This window comes from Mirounga angustirostris, unplaced genomic scaffold, assembly GCF_029215605.1.
Source record: "Mirounga angustirostris isolate CCGP_5_RB_7025 unplaced genomic scaffold, mMirAng1.0.hap1 SCAF_10, whole genome shotgun sequence".
NCBI classification, from domain to species: Eukaryota; Metazoa; Chordata; class Mammalia; order Carnivora; family Phocidae; genus Mirounga; species Mirounga angustirostris.
The window spans coordinates 125,471,167-125,489,787 of NW_026991718.1; the positions used below are offsets into that span (position 1 = coordinate 125,471,167).

An 18,621-nucleotide genomic window follows, 5' to 3' on the forward strand; every position below is an offset into this window, starting at 1 on the left:
TAGCTTCTGCTGAAATATCAGAAAACCTGGCCATCTTGGGCCCACATTTCTACATGGGACTGACAGGCCTGATCTGAGTTGGCCGCCCCCTCTTAGACAGATACATTCTCCATAGTCCCCACCACTCCCTACTGTGCCCCCTTCTCCCAGCTTGCTATCCTGTGTGTGGGACTGCCTGTCCCCTGGTGACTTCTGCCTGCGGGGGACCTTGTGTAGTGATTCAGAGAGAGATGAACTAGGGAGGGGAGCCCCGAGGAATCATCAACACTAACCCAGAGAGCCCTGCTTGTGACAGTCAGCCAGGCCGAGGGCTGGTGGCAGTGACAGTGGGGAAGGGAGAGAGAAAGGAAGAACGTTGTGGGGTGGGGGTGGGGGGTTGAAGAATGGATCAAGAAAGCTGCAGGGGGATGCAAGAGCTGGCTTTGAAGATTTAGCTGGGACAGGGATATTTGCTAGTCTCCGGATTTTTTTTAATGGAAAGTTTAGATGAGACCTCACTGTTGGTCTCCCATCCTCCTCCTCCTCCTCCTCCTCCTCCTCCTCCTCCTCCTCCTCCTCCTTCCTCCTTCCCCCTCCCCCTCATTTAAGCCAAGAATCAGCACACTATAGCCCGCGGGCCAAACCAGGCCCACTGCCTGTTTTTATAAATAAAGTTTTATTGAAACGAGCCGTGCTTATTTGTGTACACATCACCTATGGCGGCTTTTACACGACAATGGCGACTTAAGTAGTTGCAACAGAGACCGTACACCGTACGGCTTGTAACTGTAACATATTTAGTATATGGCCCTCTACAGAGAAAGTTTGTTGTCCTGATCTGAACTACCATGTATTGAGTATTACTGTATAGAAGGGGCTCTTCTGATGCTCTATGGGTATTAACTTACCTGGTCCTCAAAAACCTTTCTGATAACACGACAATGAAATACCACTATACCCTGGTACAAGAGAATACTAAAAAAGACAGTACCAGTGTTGATGAGGAACGTGGAGGAACTGGAACCCTTATAACATTCCTGGCTGGGGCTGTCAACTGGTTCAACCACAGAACCTATCCTGTGTCCCAGGGGTTCTCCTCGCAGGTGTGTAACCGAAAGAAAGGAGTACCTATGTCTACTCAAAGCTGTGTGTAAGGATGTTCACAGCAGCCTCATTCATAACAGGCCCCCACTGGAGAGAGCCAAAATGTCTATCAGGGGTTGAGCGGATTCACACCTGCAGTCTACACAACATCGCTACGCAGCACGAGGGGACCACGCGGCTGATGACGTGCAGGCACATGGAGGACTGTCGCAGCCGTTAGGCTAAGTGAAAAAAGTCCCGACCCAAAAGAGCCCATACAACATGATTCCATTGACGTGAGGTTCTAGAACAGGCAAAACTAATCTGTGGTGATGGAAGTTGGAATCGAGGTTACCTCAGGGGTGGAAGTTTTGACTGGAAAGGTGTACAAGGGAGTCTTCTGGGGGCTAGAAATGCTTTATATCTTGGCCGGGGTGGCCCACCCATATGTGAGAATTCCCCGAGCTTTCCACGTCAGATCTGTGCACTCTGTCTCATATCAGACAAATTAGTAGGACTAGAAAAACTACGACACGGGAACAAACACATACACTGAGGTACACTCATACAGTGGAACACCACACAACGAGAGTGGAGGATCTACGCCCCACCCCGCCCCGAGACAGCAAGGATGGGTCTCAATGTGGTGTGAAGCCAAAGGAGCTGGATGCAGAATGAGGGTGTCACGCTGCAAGGCTGAGCTGTGGCCGTCCCTGTGGGAGGGCGGTTGGTGGGAGGAGTTACGTGAGGGGGCTTTGGGGGCTGGCGGTGATAGTCTGCTTCTTGACCTACCATGTGCTGGTGACATGTGCCTGTTGGGTTGGTGAACATTCACTGAACTGGACTGGACTGTCTGTATGCACACTTCCTCTAAGAATACTCGGCTCCAGCATCCTGTGACCAATACTCTCAGACACAGACTATTATTTAAGAGATGAACACATGGAGAAGCAGAGGTGCACGTAGGCTGCTTGAGGTCACTCATTTAAGTTAGCGTCACTGTCAGTAAGCCAGGTAGTTCAGCTCCCGGGTCGCGCTCCTAACTGTCCCCCGGCCAGGGACAGGCAGGACTTACCTTGGAGTAGTCAAAGCCGTGCTTCTCCTTCACCCCGTTCCGACAGAGCGTGTAGTTATAAAAACGGGAATTTTTAAGGAGGCCGACCCACTCCTTCCAGCCAGGCGGCACATAGGAGCCATTGTATTCATTAAGATACTTCCCGAAGAAAGCTGGAGGGGGAGAAGGATCAGGAGGCCACGTGAGAAAGCAGACAGCAGAAGTCTCCTCTGTCCCCCGACCACCAAGACCACTGTGTCCCCAAGGCGTGAAAACAGCGCTACCCTCTGAGCCTCCTCCTCAAATGTTTTTATGTGCATAAGATAAAATATATAGGATTACAGAGAAAATAAGTTATTTTGAAATATAGTTATCTAAATATTAAAAGAATTTGCCACATAGTAGCATGTCCTCTTACAAAAGATATTACCTTGCAAAGAATAATGGTTTCAAAGTAGTGATAAGTGAAAATATTTTATTTTGTGATCTCTGTCACCACTGCCATGGAATATTATCATATCAGTGATTCCTACCAATGATAAAATTACAGATTCTCTTGTGCTATGTTTCATGGCCTTCCTTCCTAATGGAAGCCAGTGCTAAGTGATGGTGTAGGTTTGTAAAAATAAGAATGCAATTCTTTCCCATTCCAGCTGACGGACCCCTTGAATTCTGTCTACTGCATGGTGACCAGAACGGCTAATATCAGACCATGAATGATACCAATTGTCGTTGGGGATGTGGAGTAACAGGCCCTTGATACGCCTGCCAGGGGAAGTGCAGACTAGCCCAACTCCTGTGCGACCCTGACTGGCAGGCTCTGCTAACCTTGAACTCCCTCATACCTCCTGACCCAGTGATTCAAATCCTGGGTATTGACTCAGCAGGAAGGCATCCATTCATTCCCCAAGTCATGTGCAGGACATGGCTCAGGGTAGCACTGTTCATGGGAGCCAAGAACTAGAAACAAGTCAGATGCCCATCAACAAAAGCAGGGTTGAAGACATTGCTGGAGATCTGTATAGTGGAATGAATACCACTCCGGAACAAGACAGAACGAACCAGTGCCACGTTCAATAACAGATGCAGCTCAACCACCTAATCGCGTTGAGAGATAAACCAGAGATGAAAGAATGCTGTACGATCTCATTTATATGACGTTCAAAAAGAGGCAAAACAGATCTATGGTGTTGGAGAACAAAGCAGGGGTTCTCGCTGGGCGGGGGGCGTACTGCTTGGGGGACAGGCTGTTCTATCTCCCGCTGGAACCCGGCTCTTCCGTTGCTGAAACCCCACTGGGCTGGACATTCAGGAGCCGTGCCCGTCTCCACATTCGCCTTTCACACCGGCAACAGGGCTTACATAAAGAAAATCACCCGGATTCCTCATGAAGGGGATATACCCCCACACTCTCTGTGGCTGAAGAGGTAACACGTAAGATCTTTATGGTACTCTCTTGTTCTTTTTTCTTCTCAACGAGCAAGTATGATTTTTTTTTTTTAAGATTTTATTTATTTATTTGACAGAGAGAGACACAGCGAGAGAGGGAACACAAGCAGGCGGAGAGGGAGAGGGAGAAGCAGGCTTCCCGCGGAGCAGGGAGCCCGATGCGGGGCTCGATCCCAGGACCCTGGGATCATGACCTGAGCCGAAGGCAGCCGCTTAACGACTGAGCCACCCAGGCGCCCCGAGCAAGTATGATTTTTAATAATTACAGCCTATAAAGCCATTTTGAAGAAATAGAAAAATCTGAGGGTTTTTCCAGAGACAGAGGCCCTGTGCCAGCTCTCCTTTGGATGAGGACATGGGGGCTCTGAGACACGCGGGAGCTGATGCCGAGAGCTCGGGAATGGGAGAGTTCCAGATTGTTGAAGGGAGTGAAAGAGATTTCACCAGCAGAGTGCTCAGCGCCGTGCCTGGCAAACTGGGAGTATTCAGTGGGCGCCAGTTCGAGCCCGAGATGAGAAGAGACAGACAGCGGAGGTGAACATCCGTAAAGGGAGGAGTGCCCTGGGGCGAGGCGCTAATGCCAGCAGAGGATGAGACAGGTCCCTCTACCTGGAACCTTCGAGAAAGCATGGAGAGCTGCCTTGGGCCTGGTGCTCCCAGAGAGGAGAGGCCTGGGCAGGGAGAGCGGGGATGGAGCTGGAGCCCTCCATGGGGGTTTTCCTGGAGGCCTGGCAGGTGGCTGGCCCCGCCTGGGAGTGGGAAGCCCCTTTAGGCCCCAAGCAGCCATTCCCGAATGCCCATGGCACGTGCCTCCAGTCCTCCCCTGGCATGCAGGAAGTGGGAAGGTGAGGAAACACCTCCTGGAAGGATCTGGGCACTGGAGGAGGTGAAAAGAGGAAGGGAGGGTCCCAAGCAGCTTTGGGGTAAGGCCCAGGGTGGGGGCCCCCTTTGCGCAGGAGGGCAAAGCCAAGCCAGAAAGAACCCTGGCATTCTGGGGGCGAGGGGCAGGGAAACTGGCTCTGAGTCTCAGGGAAGGTCAATATTTAGGTGGTGGGTGCCTGGCTGGGTGTCAGGGCGTGAGGACTGAGATGTGGGCTGGAGTAAGGCACAGCGGTGCCCAGCACGGGGCCAGCGGAAGGCCTGATTCCCCTCTCTCGGGAACACGGCAGGTTCAAACACGGCTGCATCTGTCCCCTGAAAGCAGCGGGGCTCAGCCGGGGGTGGTTTCGCCCCTCCGGGGACACTTGGCAATGTCTGCAGACATTTCTGGTTTTGTCACAGTTGGGGTGGGACATGCTGCCGGCAACCAGGGGGTGGGGGCCGGGGATGCTGCTCAACATCCCACAGTGCTCAAGATGGCCCACAGCAGAGATTCATCATCCTGTGTAAAATGTCAACAGTCTGTAGGTGAGAAATCCTGCCACCTGCACGTCCCTCTCTTCCACAAAAAACCGCACAGGGAGGGCTGGAAAGGCCCCTAGAGATCAAGTCCAGTCCAGGAAATAAGATCTACTAAACCTCAACGACCTTATTCCTCACGTTTGATGTGTCTTTCTACGTGTAAGGAGGTCTCCTCTGGTAACACTTCTGGCCTCCCTCCACTCTCTCCTGTTCCTCCTCCTTGGGGAAGGATGACAAACGGCAGGGGTCAGCAAACATTTCCTGTGAAGGCCCAGATAGTAAATATCGTAGGCTTTGTGGGCCAGATGGTCTCTATTGCAGCTACTCAAGAGTTGTAGAAAACAGTCACAGACAATACATAAACAAGTGGGCGTAGCTCTGTTCCAATAAAACTTTATTTACAAAAATAAACATAGGGCCAGATGAGTAAAACAATTGGGGGGAAATATTAAGGAAATGAGAAATCAGTGTGCCCACCGATGGTAAAAATCAGGGTGGCAGCACAATGAATCTGCTCTATTTGGGGTAACACTGCCTTGGGCACGTATGGATTCACATATCAACAACTATTTATTAAACCCCAGTGGTATGCCAGGAGCTGTCCCAGGCAATGGCAGCACAGCAGTGAATGAGGCTACCAGGATCCCTGCCCTCATGGGGCGGATTTCTAGTGGGGGACAGTGACAAATAAGGGTGGTGTTGTTGGTAACACCAGTGATGAAGGAAATAAAGGATGGTGTTGCAACAAAGTGGCCAGAGTTGGACCCCTGGAGGCACCACTGTGTTGAGAGGTCAGGGAAGGCTGCTGAGGAGTGATGAGAATGAGTCAGGGAGAACAGGAGTACAAGGGAAAATGCTCCAGACAGAGGCAATAGCAAGTGCAAAGGTCCTGAGGTGGGAACAAGCTTGGGGGGCATTTGAGGACCACAGGGAGGCCAGTGAGGGAGGGAGAAGATGATCTTACAGGGTAGAGGGACAAGATCATGAGAAGAAGCAACAGGAGGCATGGCAGGGAAACTTAAAAGGGTCCACACATCCCCTGAAATATTATGCATCAGATTTTGCATTTTCCTGGAATTGGGACACATTCTGAAAGGAACCCAAGACCACGAGTAATTTCAGAAGCACAGAACATCCCTCAGTTTGCAGAAGGGCGAATGAATGAAAGCTCTGGGTAAAAGGCACTCTGAATTCCCTGCTAGGAAAACTGGGTTCTCTCCCAGGTCCCCCAAATCTGGATTGTGAGCCTGTGGTTTGTCCCTGAAGATCAGGACCAAGGTCTTCCTGATGAATGTGCAACTCAGAATGCTAAAAAGTTTCAGTCTTGGCGCAGCGGTGGGATAACTCTTTCTTGGGGGCGAGAAGTGAGGCGCCTTGGGAAGCCCACCCCTGCCCATTATCACCCAATGCTACGGGCGTCAACGTGTCTATAGCGATTTCCTCTGCTGGAATCCCCCCTTTGACATCTCTCTCCTCTCTCCAACCCCCAACCATTAAAAAATCCCGAAAGAGCTGATTATTCAGGCTCCCCAAGATCCCAGAAAACAGGGCTTTAGTCAAAGGCTTTTAGTGCCAAATTAGATTTTGCTCTCATTTGATTAGATTTCCCCAAGGCAGTTTTTAAAATGGTTATTCTGGCACCACTTGAGGTGGGCGCCGCAAATTTGCTGGGCCCCAGGGCTCCAGGGCTGGGACACACAGCCAGGAGAACGAGCTGGAAGTAAAATCAAGATTACAAATACAGCCGTGTCGTGGCTGGAGCCCGGAGTCACCGAGCTTTTGCGCCTGGGACACCACAAAAGCTAGAGCTGCAACCTGAGGGCTGGTGCAGGGGGGGAACAACTTGGCAGGCAGGTTAGGAGGAATTAAATGCCAGGCCAGGAAAGGCCACTGACAACGTGCTGGCTGACGCTGCCCCTAGGGAGCAGGCTGGCATCAGTCGAAAGGATGGAGCTCTCACCGCCTCCCGTGTGCCAGGCACGGGGTGGAGACTTCCACCTGGCAGTGGAGACTTGTGTTTAGCCTGCTTGGTTCTGCCTGTGGTCCTGTGGGTACCACCACTTCCTTCCTTAAGTACACATGGGCTGACCTTCCGACTCCAGAGCCGCAAGCATAATCTCAGCTCGACCAGTCAGAGCACTGCTTTCCCCTGGCTACTGTCATTGGTTCAGGGACGAGCATGTGACCCAAGATGGGCCAATGAGCGTGAGCCCTGGGATTTTTAGGGAGCGACTGGAAAAGAGAAGTTCTTCCAAGGGGCTCAAAGCTGATGGGATATAAACCGGAAGCTGCTGGCAGCCATCTTGTCACCAAGAGGGGAGAGTCTATTTGAACACGAAGTAGCATAGAGGAGAGCAGCATGAAGGGGGTGGGGAGGGAGGGAGGAAGGAGAGAGAGATGAATAGAGAAGGAGAGAAACTAGTTTGAGTCCCTGGGTCTACTCTTTTTTTTTTTTTTTTAAGATTTTATTTATTTGACACAGAGAGACACAGCGAGAGAGGGAACACAAGCAGGGGGAGAGGGAGAGGGAGAAGCAGGCTTCCTGCAGAGCAGGGAGCCCGATGCAGGGCTCGATCCCAGGACTCTGAGATCATGACCTGAGCCGAAGGCAGACGCTTAACGACTGAGCCACCCAGGCACCCCTCCTGGGTCTACTCTTACCTGGAGCCAACTTTAATGCTTTTTAGCATTTTCAGTTATATTAGTGGTTCCGAATCAGGGGACATTGGGCATCGGGGACATTTTTTTTTTTTTAAGATTTTATTTATTTATTTGAGACAGAGAGAATGAGAGAGACAGAGAGCACATGAGAGGGGGGAGGGTCAGAGGGAGAAGCAGGCTCCCCACCGAGCAGGGAGCCCGATGCGGGACTCGATCCCGGGACTCCAGGATCATGACCTGAGCCGAAGGCAGTCGCTTAACCAATTGAGCCACCCAGGCGCCCGGGGACATTTTTTTTTTGTTGTCACAGCTGAGTGGAGAGATACCAGTGGCATCTAGTGGATAAAGGCCAGGGATGCTAGTAAACACGCTACAGGGCACAGGACAGCCCCCCAGGACAAAGAATTACCCACCTCCAAATGTCCGTAGTGCCAAGGCTGAAAACATCAACCAATAAACCCAATCACTCCACTTTTGGTGGTTGTTATTTGCTTAATTCGGTTTGAGTTGAGCTCTTTCACTTGCAATTAAAAGATCCAAGGAAAAGAAGATGAGATGCTTAGTGGAGGGCGGGGTTTGGCAAACCAAACCTGGGCTGCCACCTGTTTTTGTGAGTACTTTCATTGGAATGAAGCCACACCCATTTGTTTATACACCATTATGGGGACACACGCACTACAATGGCAGAATTGAGAGGTTGCAACAGAGACCACATGGCTGTAAGTCCAAAATGTTTACCATCTGGCCCCTTGCAGAAAGACTTTTCCAACCCTTGGCATTAGGAGCAAAATTCCTTGTGTGGGGTTAGGGCTCCCTTAGGGATTTGAAGCAGGGCTGGGTTTAACCTGGAGGAAGTGGGGCCAGTTATGCAGAAGTGGACTCTGAAGGGGGTCACAGCTGCGAGGGCGCCCCACAGTGCAAAGGAATGACCCCATGCTGGCACAGCAGTGACAAGGACAGAGCAGCCAATCACAGGCCAGCTTTGCTTTGCATGGTCCTGATGTGCACCCGTCAGTTTCCACAGTTGAGTTGAATGGTCCCAGTTTAGCTCGCATGGTACGTGAAGTGTAATTTTGCACTAAGTACAAACTGCGCTACTGGCCCCCCAGTCCACCAATCACTGTGTAAATAACAGACGCACAGCAGGATCAGTGGCCCAGCAGGTCGCTGCTTGCACAGCCTACTGGTGACCGGTTCCCATGCATCTGTGACTCAGTTCAGGCACAGACAACAAAGCGTGTGGTTAGGGAGCCTCCTCGTCTCCTGAAGGTAAGTCTACAAGACATGTTACAAAAGTGGACTGTGGAAGGGGAGAACTGGCCAAAAGAAATGAAAGTGCGACCAAGAAATGAAGCTAGCTGGCGTGGAAAGGCGAGGGGCAGAAAGTAGGAGTTGGAGAAGATAACACAGTGTGGGAAGCTCTCGATTCACAGCCCGACGGCGTAATCATGGGTATAAATGAGGAAGCGTGATCATGACAGAAAGGATGAAGACGTCCCAGAGGAGGTGACTGGCAAAAACACTTCACATTAAAGCGGCTCTCGGAGATAGGTCGCCACACTGAACGCTGTGTGTCCTTGGGCAACTAGTTTAATCTCCTGATGCCTCAGTTTCTCTGCTTAAAACATGGGGATGATGACAATGTCTACCTGGTACGCTGCTGTGAGAACTAATATACATACATGTGCACACCCCGTCTTATCGCCCTTTCGCTTTCCTGAGCTTCACAGACACGGCATGATTTACGAACTGAAGGCTTGTGGAACCCGGTGTCCAGCAAGCCTACCAGCGCTCTTTTTCCCACAGCATTTTGCTCACTTTGTGTCTCTGTGTCATGGTTTGGTGATTCTTGCCATATTTCAAACTTTTTCATTATTATTATATTTATTACGGTGACGTGTGATCGGTGATTATGACGTGCTGGAGGCTCAGATGATGGTTAGCATTTTTTAGCAATAAAGTATTTTAAATTAAGGTATGTGCATTGCTTTTTTAAGACATAATGCTATTGCACACTTAATGGACCACAGTATTATGTAAACATAAGTTTTATATGCACTGGGAATAAAAAAAAATTTCATTGGACTCGCTTTATTGTGATATTTGCTTTGTGGCCGCAGTCTGGAACTGAACCGGTGATATCTGTGGGGTATGCCTGTTCTGCTTAGACCTGACACATGACATATGCCTGCTAAGTGTTGGTTCTTTATGGCTAGCGGGTCCCCCTTCCTAGCCATTGCTTGTTCTACTGATACCTTATTTATTTATTTAAAAGATTTTATTTATTTGACAGAGAGAGACAGCGAGAGCAGGAACACAAGCAGGGGGAGTGGGAGAGGGAGAAGCAGGCCTCCCGCCGAGCAGGGAGCCCGATGCGGGGCTCGATCCCAGAACCCTGGGATCATGACCTGAGCCGAAGGCAGACGCTTAACGACTGAGCCACCCAGGCGCCCCTTGATACCTTATTTAATACAGTCCCCACTGAGACGGATGTCAAAACCCACCCTCCCCACCACCAACTTTGAGGGGATTGTTAACCCCCAAGTCCTTCTGAAACCCTCCCTTCTGGTCCCGCGGGCTCGTGCAGGCAGCTCTGTGGTAGAAAGCTCTGTGCGCCTGTCCCCCTCCTAGCTGCTTTCTCCATTTGTCTGAGTTAAGTGCTGCTGGGGAGCCATTCTGAGTCTGATGGGAGAACCAGGCCCTTCTGTTATCTCTCCCAGCCCTGAATCTAACTGAAATTGCCTCCCTCATACTAATCACATTTGTGGTCTGTAAAGGCTGGGTCTTGCAGTGGCTGGATAAACCCGGCAGAGGAGGGCAGACCAAGGCAGCATCTTGGGTCCAGGGGAGTTGAAGGGTTTCTGCAACTGGAAACTAACAGGAATCCTGGGGCCATCTCTCTGTGCTGGAGAGCGGGTCCGGCGGGGATGGGGTACGATGTTGTCCTAAACATCAGGGCAGCCATGAGTTACTTCTCTGGGTAACACAGGAGGTGATATGGGAGAACAGTCAAGAGCACGTCTCTGCAGCTAGACTCTCCCCGTCACCTCCTGATCGCAGAACGGCAAGTGACTTCACCCCTCTGTGCCTTGGTGGGCAGACAGTGGCCTACTGTCATATGGAGGGAAAGAACCGACATGGGTAAGGAACCTGTGGATAGGACCTGGCATGTCCTAAGTGCCTAGCAAGTGGCAACTAGTGGGACTCACAGCACCCAGTGCCAGTGGGCAGCTTTCTCCCTCCCATCATGGGCCATCTGGATGGAACTATCAGCAGGGCTGCTTTAAGGACACTGGCGTCTCTCAACACACAATTATCTCATACCATCTCCACCCACATCTTACATTAGCGATAATGGATAAACAACTCAGAGTCGACATATCCCAGAGTTGACTGGTTGAATCATGCTACATTTCAGTAATTACATTCAAATAGAAATAGTTCACTAAATATTTATTCATTTTGATTTGGCAGTTTCCTCCATATTTTGGAACCAATATATCCATGCATGCATGAACACACACACACACACACACACTTTCTTTCAGGTAACCCCTGGGAAACCATAGCCACTGCACCCCTGGTTCCTCCCAAATACAAAGGTCCCAACTGTCAATCAAGGTGCCCTTTCCCACCTACGGGGTGGGTGTATGGCTGAGCTGGGCCAATCAGAGTCTACCCTGGGACTTTGAATCTTGAGCTAGGAGACTCAAAGGCAGAAAAAGGGCTGGAGTTTTGTAAGACCCCCTGAGGAGACAGGTGCTCAAAAGTTGCAACCTGGGGGCACCTCGGTGGTTCAGTCAGTCAAGTGTCCAACTCTTGGTTTTGGCTCAGGTCATGATCTCATGGGTCATGAGGTTGACCCTGCGTCGGGCTCTGCGCTCATGGGGAGTCTGCTTGAAGATTCTCTCCCTCTGCTCCTCCCCTCACTTATGCTCATTCTCTCGCTCTTTCTCTCTCTCTAATAAATCTTTAAAAAAATTGTAAAAAAAAAAAAAATGCTGCATCCTGAATCCACAGATCCAGTGTTTGGGAATCCAAATAAAAGAGGCAAGACCATCAGGGTGATAAAGTCTCAAAAGTGACAGAAATGTGTCTTGCTTCTTCATCCTCATTTCCTTGCTCACAGTGGAAATGGCCTCCCTCTGATCTTGCTGACTCCCCTTAAGCCTTCCCAGAACCCAGTCACCCCCAAATGGCCAGGAGGACCCTTCTGAATCCAAGACCATTCTTTTTTAAAATTTTTATTGTTATGTTAATCACCATACATTACATCATTAGTTTTAGATGTAGTGTTCCATAATTCATTGTTTGTGCATAACACTCAGTGCTCCTTGCAGAACGTGCCCTCTTTAATACCCATCACCAGGCTAGCCCATCCCCCCACTCCCCCAAGAACCCTCAGTTTGTTTTTCAGAGTCCATCGTCTCTCATGGTTTGTCTCCCCCTCCGATTCCCCCCCTTCATTCTTCCCCTCCTGCCAAGACCATTCTTGCCATCCCCCTTCAGTGACCTGTCCACCTGTCTTGTTACCTCTGCCCATGTCTCCCACCCCTCGCCCCTCTGCTCACTCTCTTCTAGCCACTCCGGGCCTCTTCTTCCTTAAAACACACCAAACTCACTGCCACCTCAGGGCATATCGCATCTGCTCTTCCCTCTGCCTCACACATGGGCCTTCTCTCTGCTCACGTGGACTGACTCCTTCTTACCATGATGTCTCAGATCAGACGGCACCTCCTCAGAGGAGTCGCCCTATTTCAAGGCCCCGGTCCCTCTGTACCAGGCTGTCTATCTTCTTTGTGGCCCTCAGCACCCTCGGAAATCACCTGCGGATGTGTTTGCTCTCGTTTGTCATCATTTCCCCACACAGGGGCCTTTCCTGGGCGCCATGGCACCTGCCCAGGACCCGGCCCGCGGCGGGCGCACAGTCATAGCTCAGACAGGGTGACTGGGTTGATGGTTTTGGGTGAGACACAGGCCGCACGGTGCAAAGCTGCCCCTCGCCAGTGTTTTAAGCTCTCCCCGCCCCTGGGAGGGTAGGAGAACTGGAGATGCCCCAACTAAATGTTTTATTAAAAGGGATTTCTATTACAGTGTCTGCAGACGAGAATGCTGGGTGTCAGCGGAGGTGGCCAAGAGGTCACCCCAGAGCCTGTGTGCAGAGCACACCCAACATGCGTCGGGCCAACGGGGGCGAGTGCTCCCCAGGGGACATTGGGGGCCGTGTCTGGAGGCATTTCTGGTTGTCCCAACTAGCGGAGAGGGTGCTGGGGCCTCTAGTGGGTGGAGGCCAGGGATGTGCTAATCAGCCTCCAGGGCCCAGGGCGGCCCCCACCGCAGAGCAGGACCCGACTCCACAGTGGCAAGTAGTGCCTGGGCTGAGAACCCCAGTGACTCAGAGGGGGTGCGGTGAGGCTCTGAAGGCTTGGTTTCTGGGCTCAGAGGGCCAGGTTTGAGCCCTGTCTCCTCGGGTAAGTGAGCACCCCTCCCTAAGCCTCGGTGACTTCATCTATAAAATGGGAACAGCAACAAATGAGATCATGTCTGGCCCAGAGTAAGCACTCCAAAAAAAGGAGCTGTGAGGGTTCTCAAAATATAACCTGCTTCCTTTTTTGGGGCGGGGTGGGGGTGGGGGATGAAAATGCAGTTCTCCGGAGAAATGAAAACGGGTGCTAGAAACCAGCTGTGACGCCGCCTTGGCAAATCACAAGGCCCCTCCGAGACTCCAGTGATGAGCCTGGGGAAGGCTGCTGATATGGCACAGAGGGATCAGCTGGGCACGACACTCATCTGTGAGCAATGACAGCCTGGCTGCGGAGCTGAGCCAATGACAAACAATGCTTCCCAGGGTGATTCGGAAAGGTCAGTGAAAAATGAAGTAGAACCTTCTGGAAAGTCCATCTTTCCTGGAAGAAACCACTCCATTTCACATGCCCGGAGTTTGGGAAAGCAAAAAGGGGTCTTTGCTCTTTGTGACATCTTCTAAATTCCAGTCGTCTGTGGGCCTCTTTCCCACGTTTTGTCATCTTTAGGTATTGTTTGCACGGTCACAAACTTCCTGTTTTCCCTCAGGTCACTCGGTGCCAAGCAGGCGTTTCGAACTGGACCCTTGCTCGGTCCCCTCAACCTGCTTCTCTCCCAACATTCCAGTCAATGCCAGTTGCTCAGGCCACACACCCGGGGGGGGGGCGGTCTTCAGCTCCTCTGTGCCCACTCACACCCACTGACGGTCTGTCATGGTGCCTCTACCTTCAGAAGGGACTCAGGACTGAGCGCTTCCCACATGTCCCTGTGACCGGCTGCGTCCCAGCCACCACCTTCCCTCACGGGGGCCTTGCTAGAACCTCCTCCCTGGTCTTGTGCTACAATAGCCAGAAACAATCTGCTAAACCACAGATCTGATAAAGCCACAGTTCTGCTCAAAACCCTGTGATGGCTCTACATTGGACCCCAAGTAAAACCCCAGAGTCCTTGGCCTACCCCCTCCCTGACCTCGTCTCCCTCACTTTGCCTCGGTCCATTCTGCTCCAGCTGCAGTGGCCTCTTCCTGTCTTCCCAAGGCTTGAAGTTCATTTCTGCCTCAGGGCCTTTGCTCTTGCTGTTCCCTCTGCAGGACCGTCTTCCTCAGACCCCTGCATGGATCACTTCCTCACCTTTTCCAGGCATTTGCTTGAATACTACCTTACTGGGTTACATTCCCAACCATCCTGTTCAAATGAACTCTCCCTACCCTGGTGCTCTCTCTTCTCCTCACTGTTTCTGCACAGTATTTCTCACCATCTGACTAATTTATTTGTCTTTTGGGTTTTATCACCTGCCTGCCCCACGAGAACATCAGCTCCTCGAGGTCAGAGCTTTCTGTACTCCTTGTTTCTGCCTGTGTCCCTGTATCTAGAACAGAACTTGGGAAGCAGGAAGGCCTCAACAGACATTTGTGGTGTGAATGAGGGAATGACTGAACCTCCGAATACCCAGGTTCTGGGGGGGCCTTGGGGGATCAGGTCCCACTGAGGGAAGAGCATTCTCATTGCCCATTACATGGGGTACATCATCTTTGAGTGGAGAAGCAGGGAGAATTGTTACATTATTGTCTTTCTATTTGATTTCGTGGCATCAGTTTGATTCTGGATCTACTTAACCCACACGGGGCATGACTTCACCGCGGGGTGCTCTGCAAACCTGAAGAAGGGCCCAAGGCCAGTGTCATTTAACAACGTTCTGGTACCTAAGTCCCTTTAGATTCTTAACGATTCCTGAGGACCCCAAATAGATTTATTTATGTCGGTTTTATCTAGCGATAGCTACCACGTCAGAAAGCAGAGAAATTTAAAACACATTAATTCATTTAAAAATAATAACAATAAACCTCCTTGTTAGTGTGTATTTTTAAAAATGCTAAATAGATTTTCCCCAAACAAAATAGAATCAGTGAGAAGAGCTGTACTGCTGTCTGTGTTTGCCAATCTCTCTAATGTCTGGTTTAATAAAAGGCAGCTGGATTCACGGATCTACTCCTGCGTTCAGCCTGGTGAGCTATGTTGTTTTGGTTCTGTTTCAAGAAAAATGGCCTTTTGAAATAACCGTGGGTGCGTTACACAGCCTCAGAAAACACTATACCCTTGAAGCAAATAAGGGTGAAGGGCAAATCCTGTCTCAGTATTATCATGAAGAGAGTTCTGGGTCCAAGGCTCTTGGGCCCCACTTTGAGAACTGCTAGTTTGGAGGGTAATGATGTTCCCCAACAACCCAATGAGACAGACACGCCTTTTGTCTCCAGTTTACAGTTGGAGGAACTGAGGCATGGAGAGGTGAAGTCCCTTTGTGCCCAGCGTCCCACAGTGGCCGGTGAGTGGCAGGGTTGAGACTCGAAACCAGGGGGCCATCTCACCCCCTACCTCGCCCCGCCTCCCAGCAGGATGGCACCCCCAGTCCCTGCAGATGGAAGCGCCTCCTGTCGGCTGCAGTCGGGGAGCCGGGGACACTCGTGAGGGAGAAAGGAAATAGCAAGTGAGCTGCTCAACAGCTAAAGCCAGGGGCAAGGACAGCCGGACCTCGTGATCCCGCAGACCCTGCTCCTCCATAGGCTCCAACTACCCTCCAGAGTGCTTCCTGCTGGAAGTCCAGGTGGAACAGAGATTCCACACTGAGGTCATTCCCCACGCTCCATGCTCCAAGATTTATCTGCCTGTGGACTGCTGAGGGAAGGCCACTCCCTCGCCTTTCTCAGAATGCCAGCGTGGGAACACAGGCAGGAACCAGACATCACCTCGGTCACTCTGTCCAGACGTGTAGGAGGGGTTCAAGGGGTGTTTTTGTCTTGGGAGGTAGTTGGGTGTGAGGCTGAGCATGGGCTCTGGAGCTGACAGCCCCGGTTTAAATCTAGCTATTCCCATCTGCCAGCTCAGTTTTCCCAACTATAAAATGGGGATAATAATATGCCTGCCTGACATAGGTGCTGGGGAGAGTTCAATGAGGAAACACAGGGAAAGTGCCCCCCAAATGCTGGTTGCTGTTTGTATTATAACATTATTTATCGGGATGTTGTGTATTCATTCATTCATGCATGCATGCATGCATGCATGCATTCACTCATTCAGTAAACACTTAGAAGACTACTGCTTATTTGCCAGGCATGGTTCTAGGTACTAGGGACACAACCGAACAAAACAGAATAAATTGACAAACAACTAAAGCCACACCCTCGTGGAGTTACGTTCCAGGATTGAGGACAGTCTGAAGCAGGGAAACAGGACCCCTGGAGGCTGTCACGGTAATTCAGGAGAGAGGCTGGGATGGTTCTAAGCAGGTGGGGGCAGAGGCCTGGGTTGGTTTTCAGGCTATTTTTGCAGTTGGAACTGCCACGGTTTGCGGATGGATTAGATGCAGTGTGGAAAAGAAGTGAGAGAAGTCAAGGACAATTTCAAGGTTTCTGTCCTGAGCAACAAGGACATCCGCCCATCACTGAGGAAGGGGGCACCAGGGGAGGGGCGGTTTCTGTGGTGGGGGTGACAAAGAACTCGAGGTCACACACATTAACCATGAGGTTCCCGTTAGCTGGGCAGATGAGGTGGAGACGGAGTGGGCAGCCTGGAGGTATGCATTCAGGTTCAAGGGCAAGGTCTGGGCTGGGAGGAGAAATGTGGGGTCGTCAGCATTTCGGTGGCATTTGGATCTGTGGAACTCCATGAGATCACCCAGGGAAGGGGTTCTCAATCTATAGATCCCTGAATGGGGATGGGAAAACGCCATCTGTATTGATTTTCATGACCCCCTTACTACTCTCTCCCATAATGAAAGAAGGCAACAAATCAGAATAACAGCACTAACTGTGCCTCTGTCACCAACAGAAGTCACAGGTGTTTTCCTATCATGCTACAGGTAACCAGACATCTCGAGATATCACTGAAGTCAGCACTACTACGAAATCATGCGAGTTATCAGACCCATCAGTTATCCCCCCCAAAACCACGACACCACGTCATTTAAAGTGTGAAGAAGCATACCCATCACAGGTTATAAAGTATTTTGATACCACTGGCTTCTTTTGTAATCCCGTGTGTTTCCTTCTTTGCATTTAATTTGAGCGTATTCTGAAAAGGATCTACACAAATGCCGAGGGGGACACGTGGCTCTCAGAGAGGTAAAATCCCCAGGGAGGGAAAGAGTATTGCTAGAGAAGAGGGCCCTGGGCTCCCGAGGAAGGGGTCAGGATGATGGGCCACCAGCCTAGCAGATGGAAAGGGGCTGCAGGTGGGTTAGGAGGAGGACCCAGCAGGAAGCCAGACGTAGGAAGCATTTCCAGGAGTTTGGCGGGATCAGCTCAGCTCCCGCTGCTAAGGATGATGATGGTTCCTTCTCCAGGATGAGCGAGCATGCTGACCACAGTCCCCACCAGGCATTATCACTTTTGAAGTGCAGCTCAGCTTCTGCCCGGCCCAACGCTTTGAGCCCTAGAGCTGGGAGTGTATTGGGCTCAATTATTTCCCGGTCACTAGTTTATGTAAGAAGGGGCACATGTGGTATGATTCCGTGCCTGCAACCTTCCCTCTGCTCTGGAGTACATCAGCTCCCTTTCTTCCTCCTCCCCTGGGAGAGTGCCTACATAATTTACAACCAGGCCCACAAACTCAAATGGGAGTCAGGTGCTCCGGTAAAATGAATGGAACGGACCGAGGATAAGAGGAGAGGTGTGGGGGCGCCTGGGTGGCTCAGTTGGTTAAGCGACTGCCTTCGGCTCAGGTCAAGATCCTGGAGTCCCGGGATCGAGTCCCGCATCGGGCTCCCTGCTCGGCGGGGGGTCTGCTTCTCCCTCTGACCTTCTTCCCTCTCGTGCTCTCTCTCATTCTCTCTCTCAAATAAATAAATAAAATCTAAAAAAAAAAAAAAAAAAAAGAGGAGAGGTGTGCAGAGAATGGCGATTCTAGCCATGCCTGTGAAGTCTCAGAATCTGCGGTGTCACCCCAGTGCCCCTGTGCCGCTTCTCTCCACAGAAGCAGAATTACTAGCTGGGTCCAAGGCTAGCAGAATGGAGGTGACATTCTCAGCCTCCCTCACTGCGGGAAGCGGCCATGACCGACTTTTGGAGGAGATGTAGGTGGGTGGAAGTGGTGTGAGTTCTGGTAATGCGCCTACAGAAAGTGGGGGTTGCCTCCCCCTGTATCTTCGACTTCCTGCTGGCTGGCTGTGGACGCGGTGAGCCATTCTGGACACGGGCAGCCCCCCAGGATGGTGGGGCAACATCACAGAAGGAGCCTGGGCACCAACACCAGGCCTGCCAGATCAGCCCTAGGCTGTTAGTGCCCAAACTGTCAAAGGAGAGAAAAATAAGCACTCTAAACCACTGCTCTCTGGGGACTGAAACACCTTTAGCTGTACCTATATTCTAGCAAATACCGGGGGGAGCTGTGACACAAATCCAGCTGGCGACTGCCATCTAGGAGGGGACAGCAAGCCTTTTTCTGCCAACGCTCAGACTGTAAGTAGTTTCGCTCTGC

The 18,621-nt window shown here is 51.1% G+C and overlaps 1 protein-coding gene across 6 annotated transcripts in view; it reads right to left on the minus strand.

The window, feature by feature from the left end:
* SULF2 (sulfatase 2) overlaps positions 1–18,621 on the minus strand; it is a 114,251-nt gene that overhangs the window by 34,717 nt on the left and 60,913 nt on the right. For all 6 annotated transcript variants that reach the window (XM_045885911.3, XM_045885913.3, XM_064573327.1 and 3 more), the window contains one exon: positions 2,138–2,289. In XM_045885911.3, the coding sequence (XP_045741867.1) occupies positions 2,138–2,289 (152 nt within the window). The remainder of the gene's footprint in view (positions 1–2,137; positions 2,290–18,621) is intronic.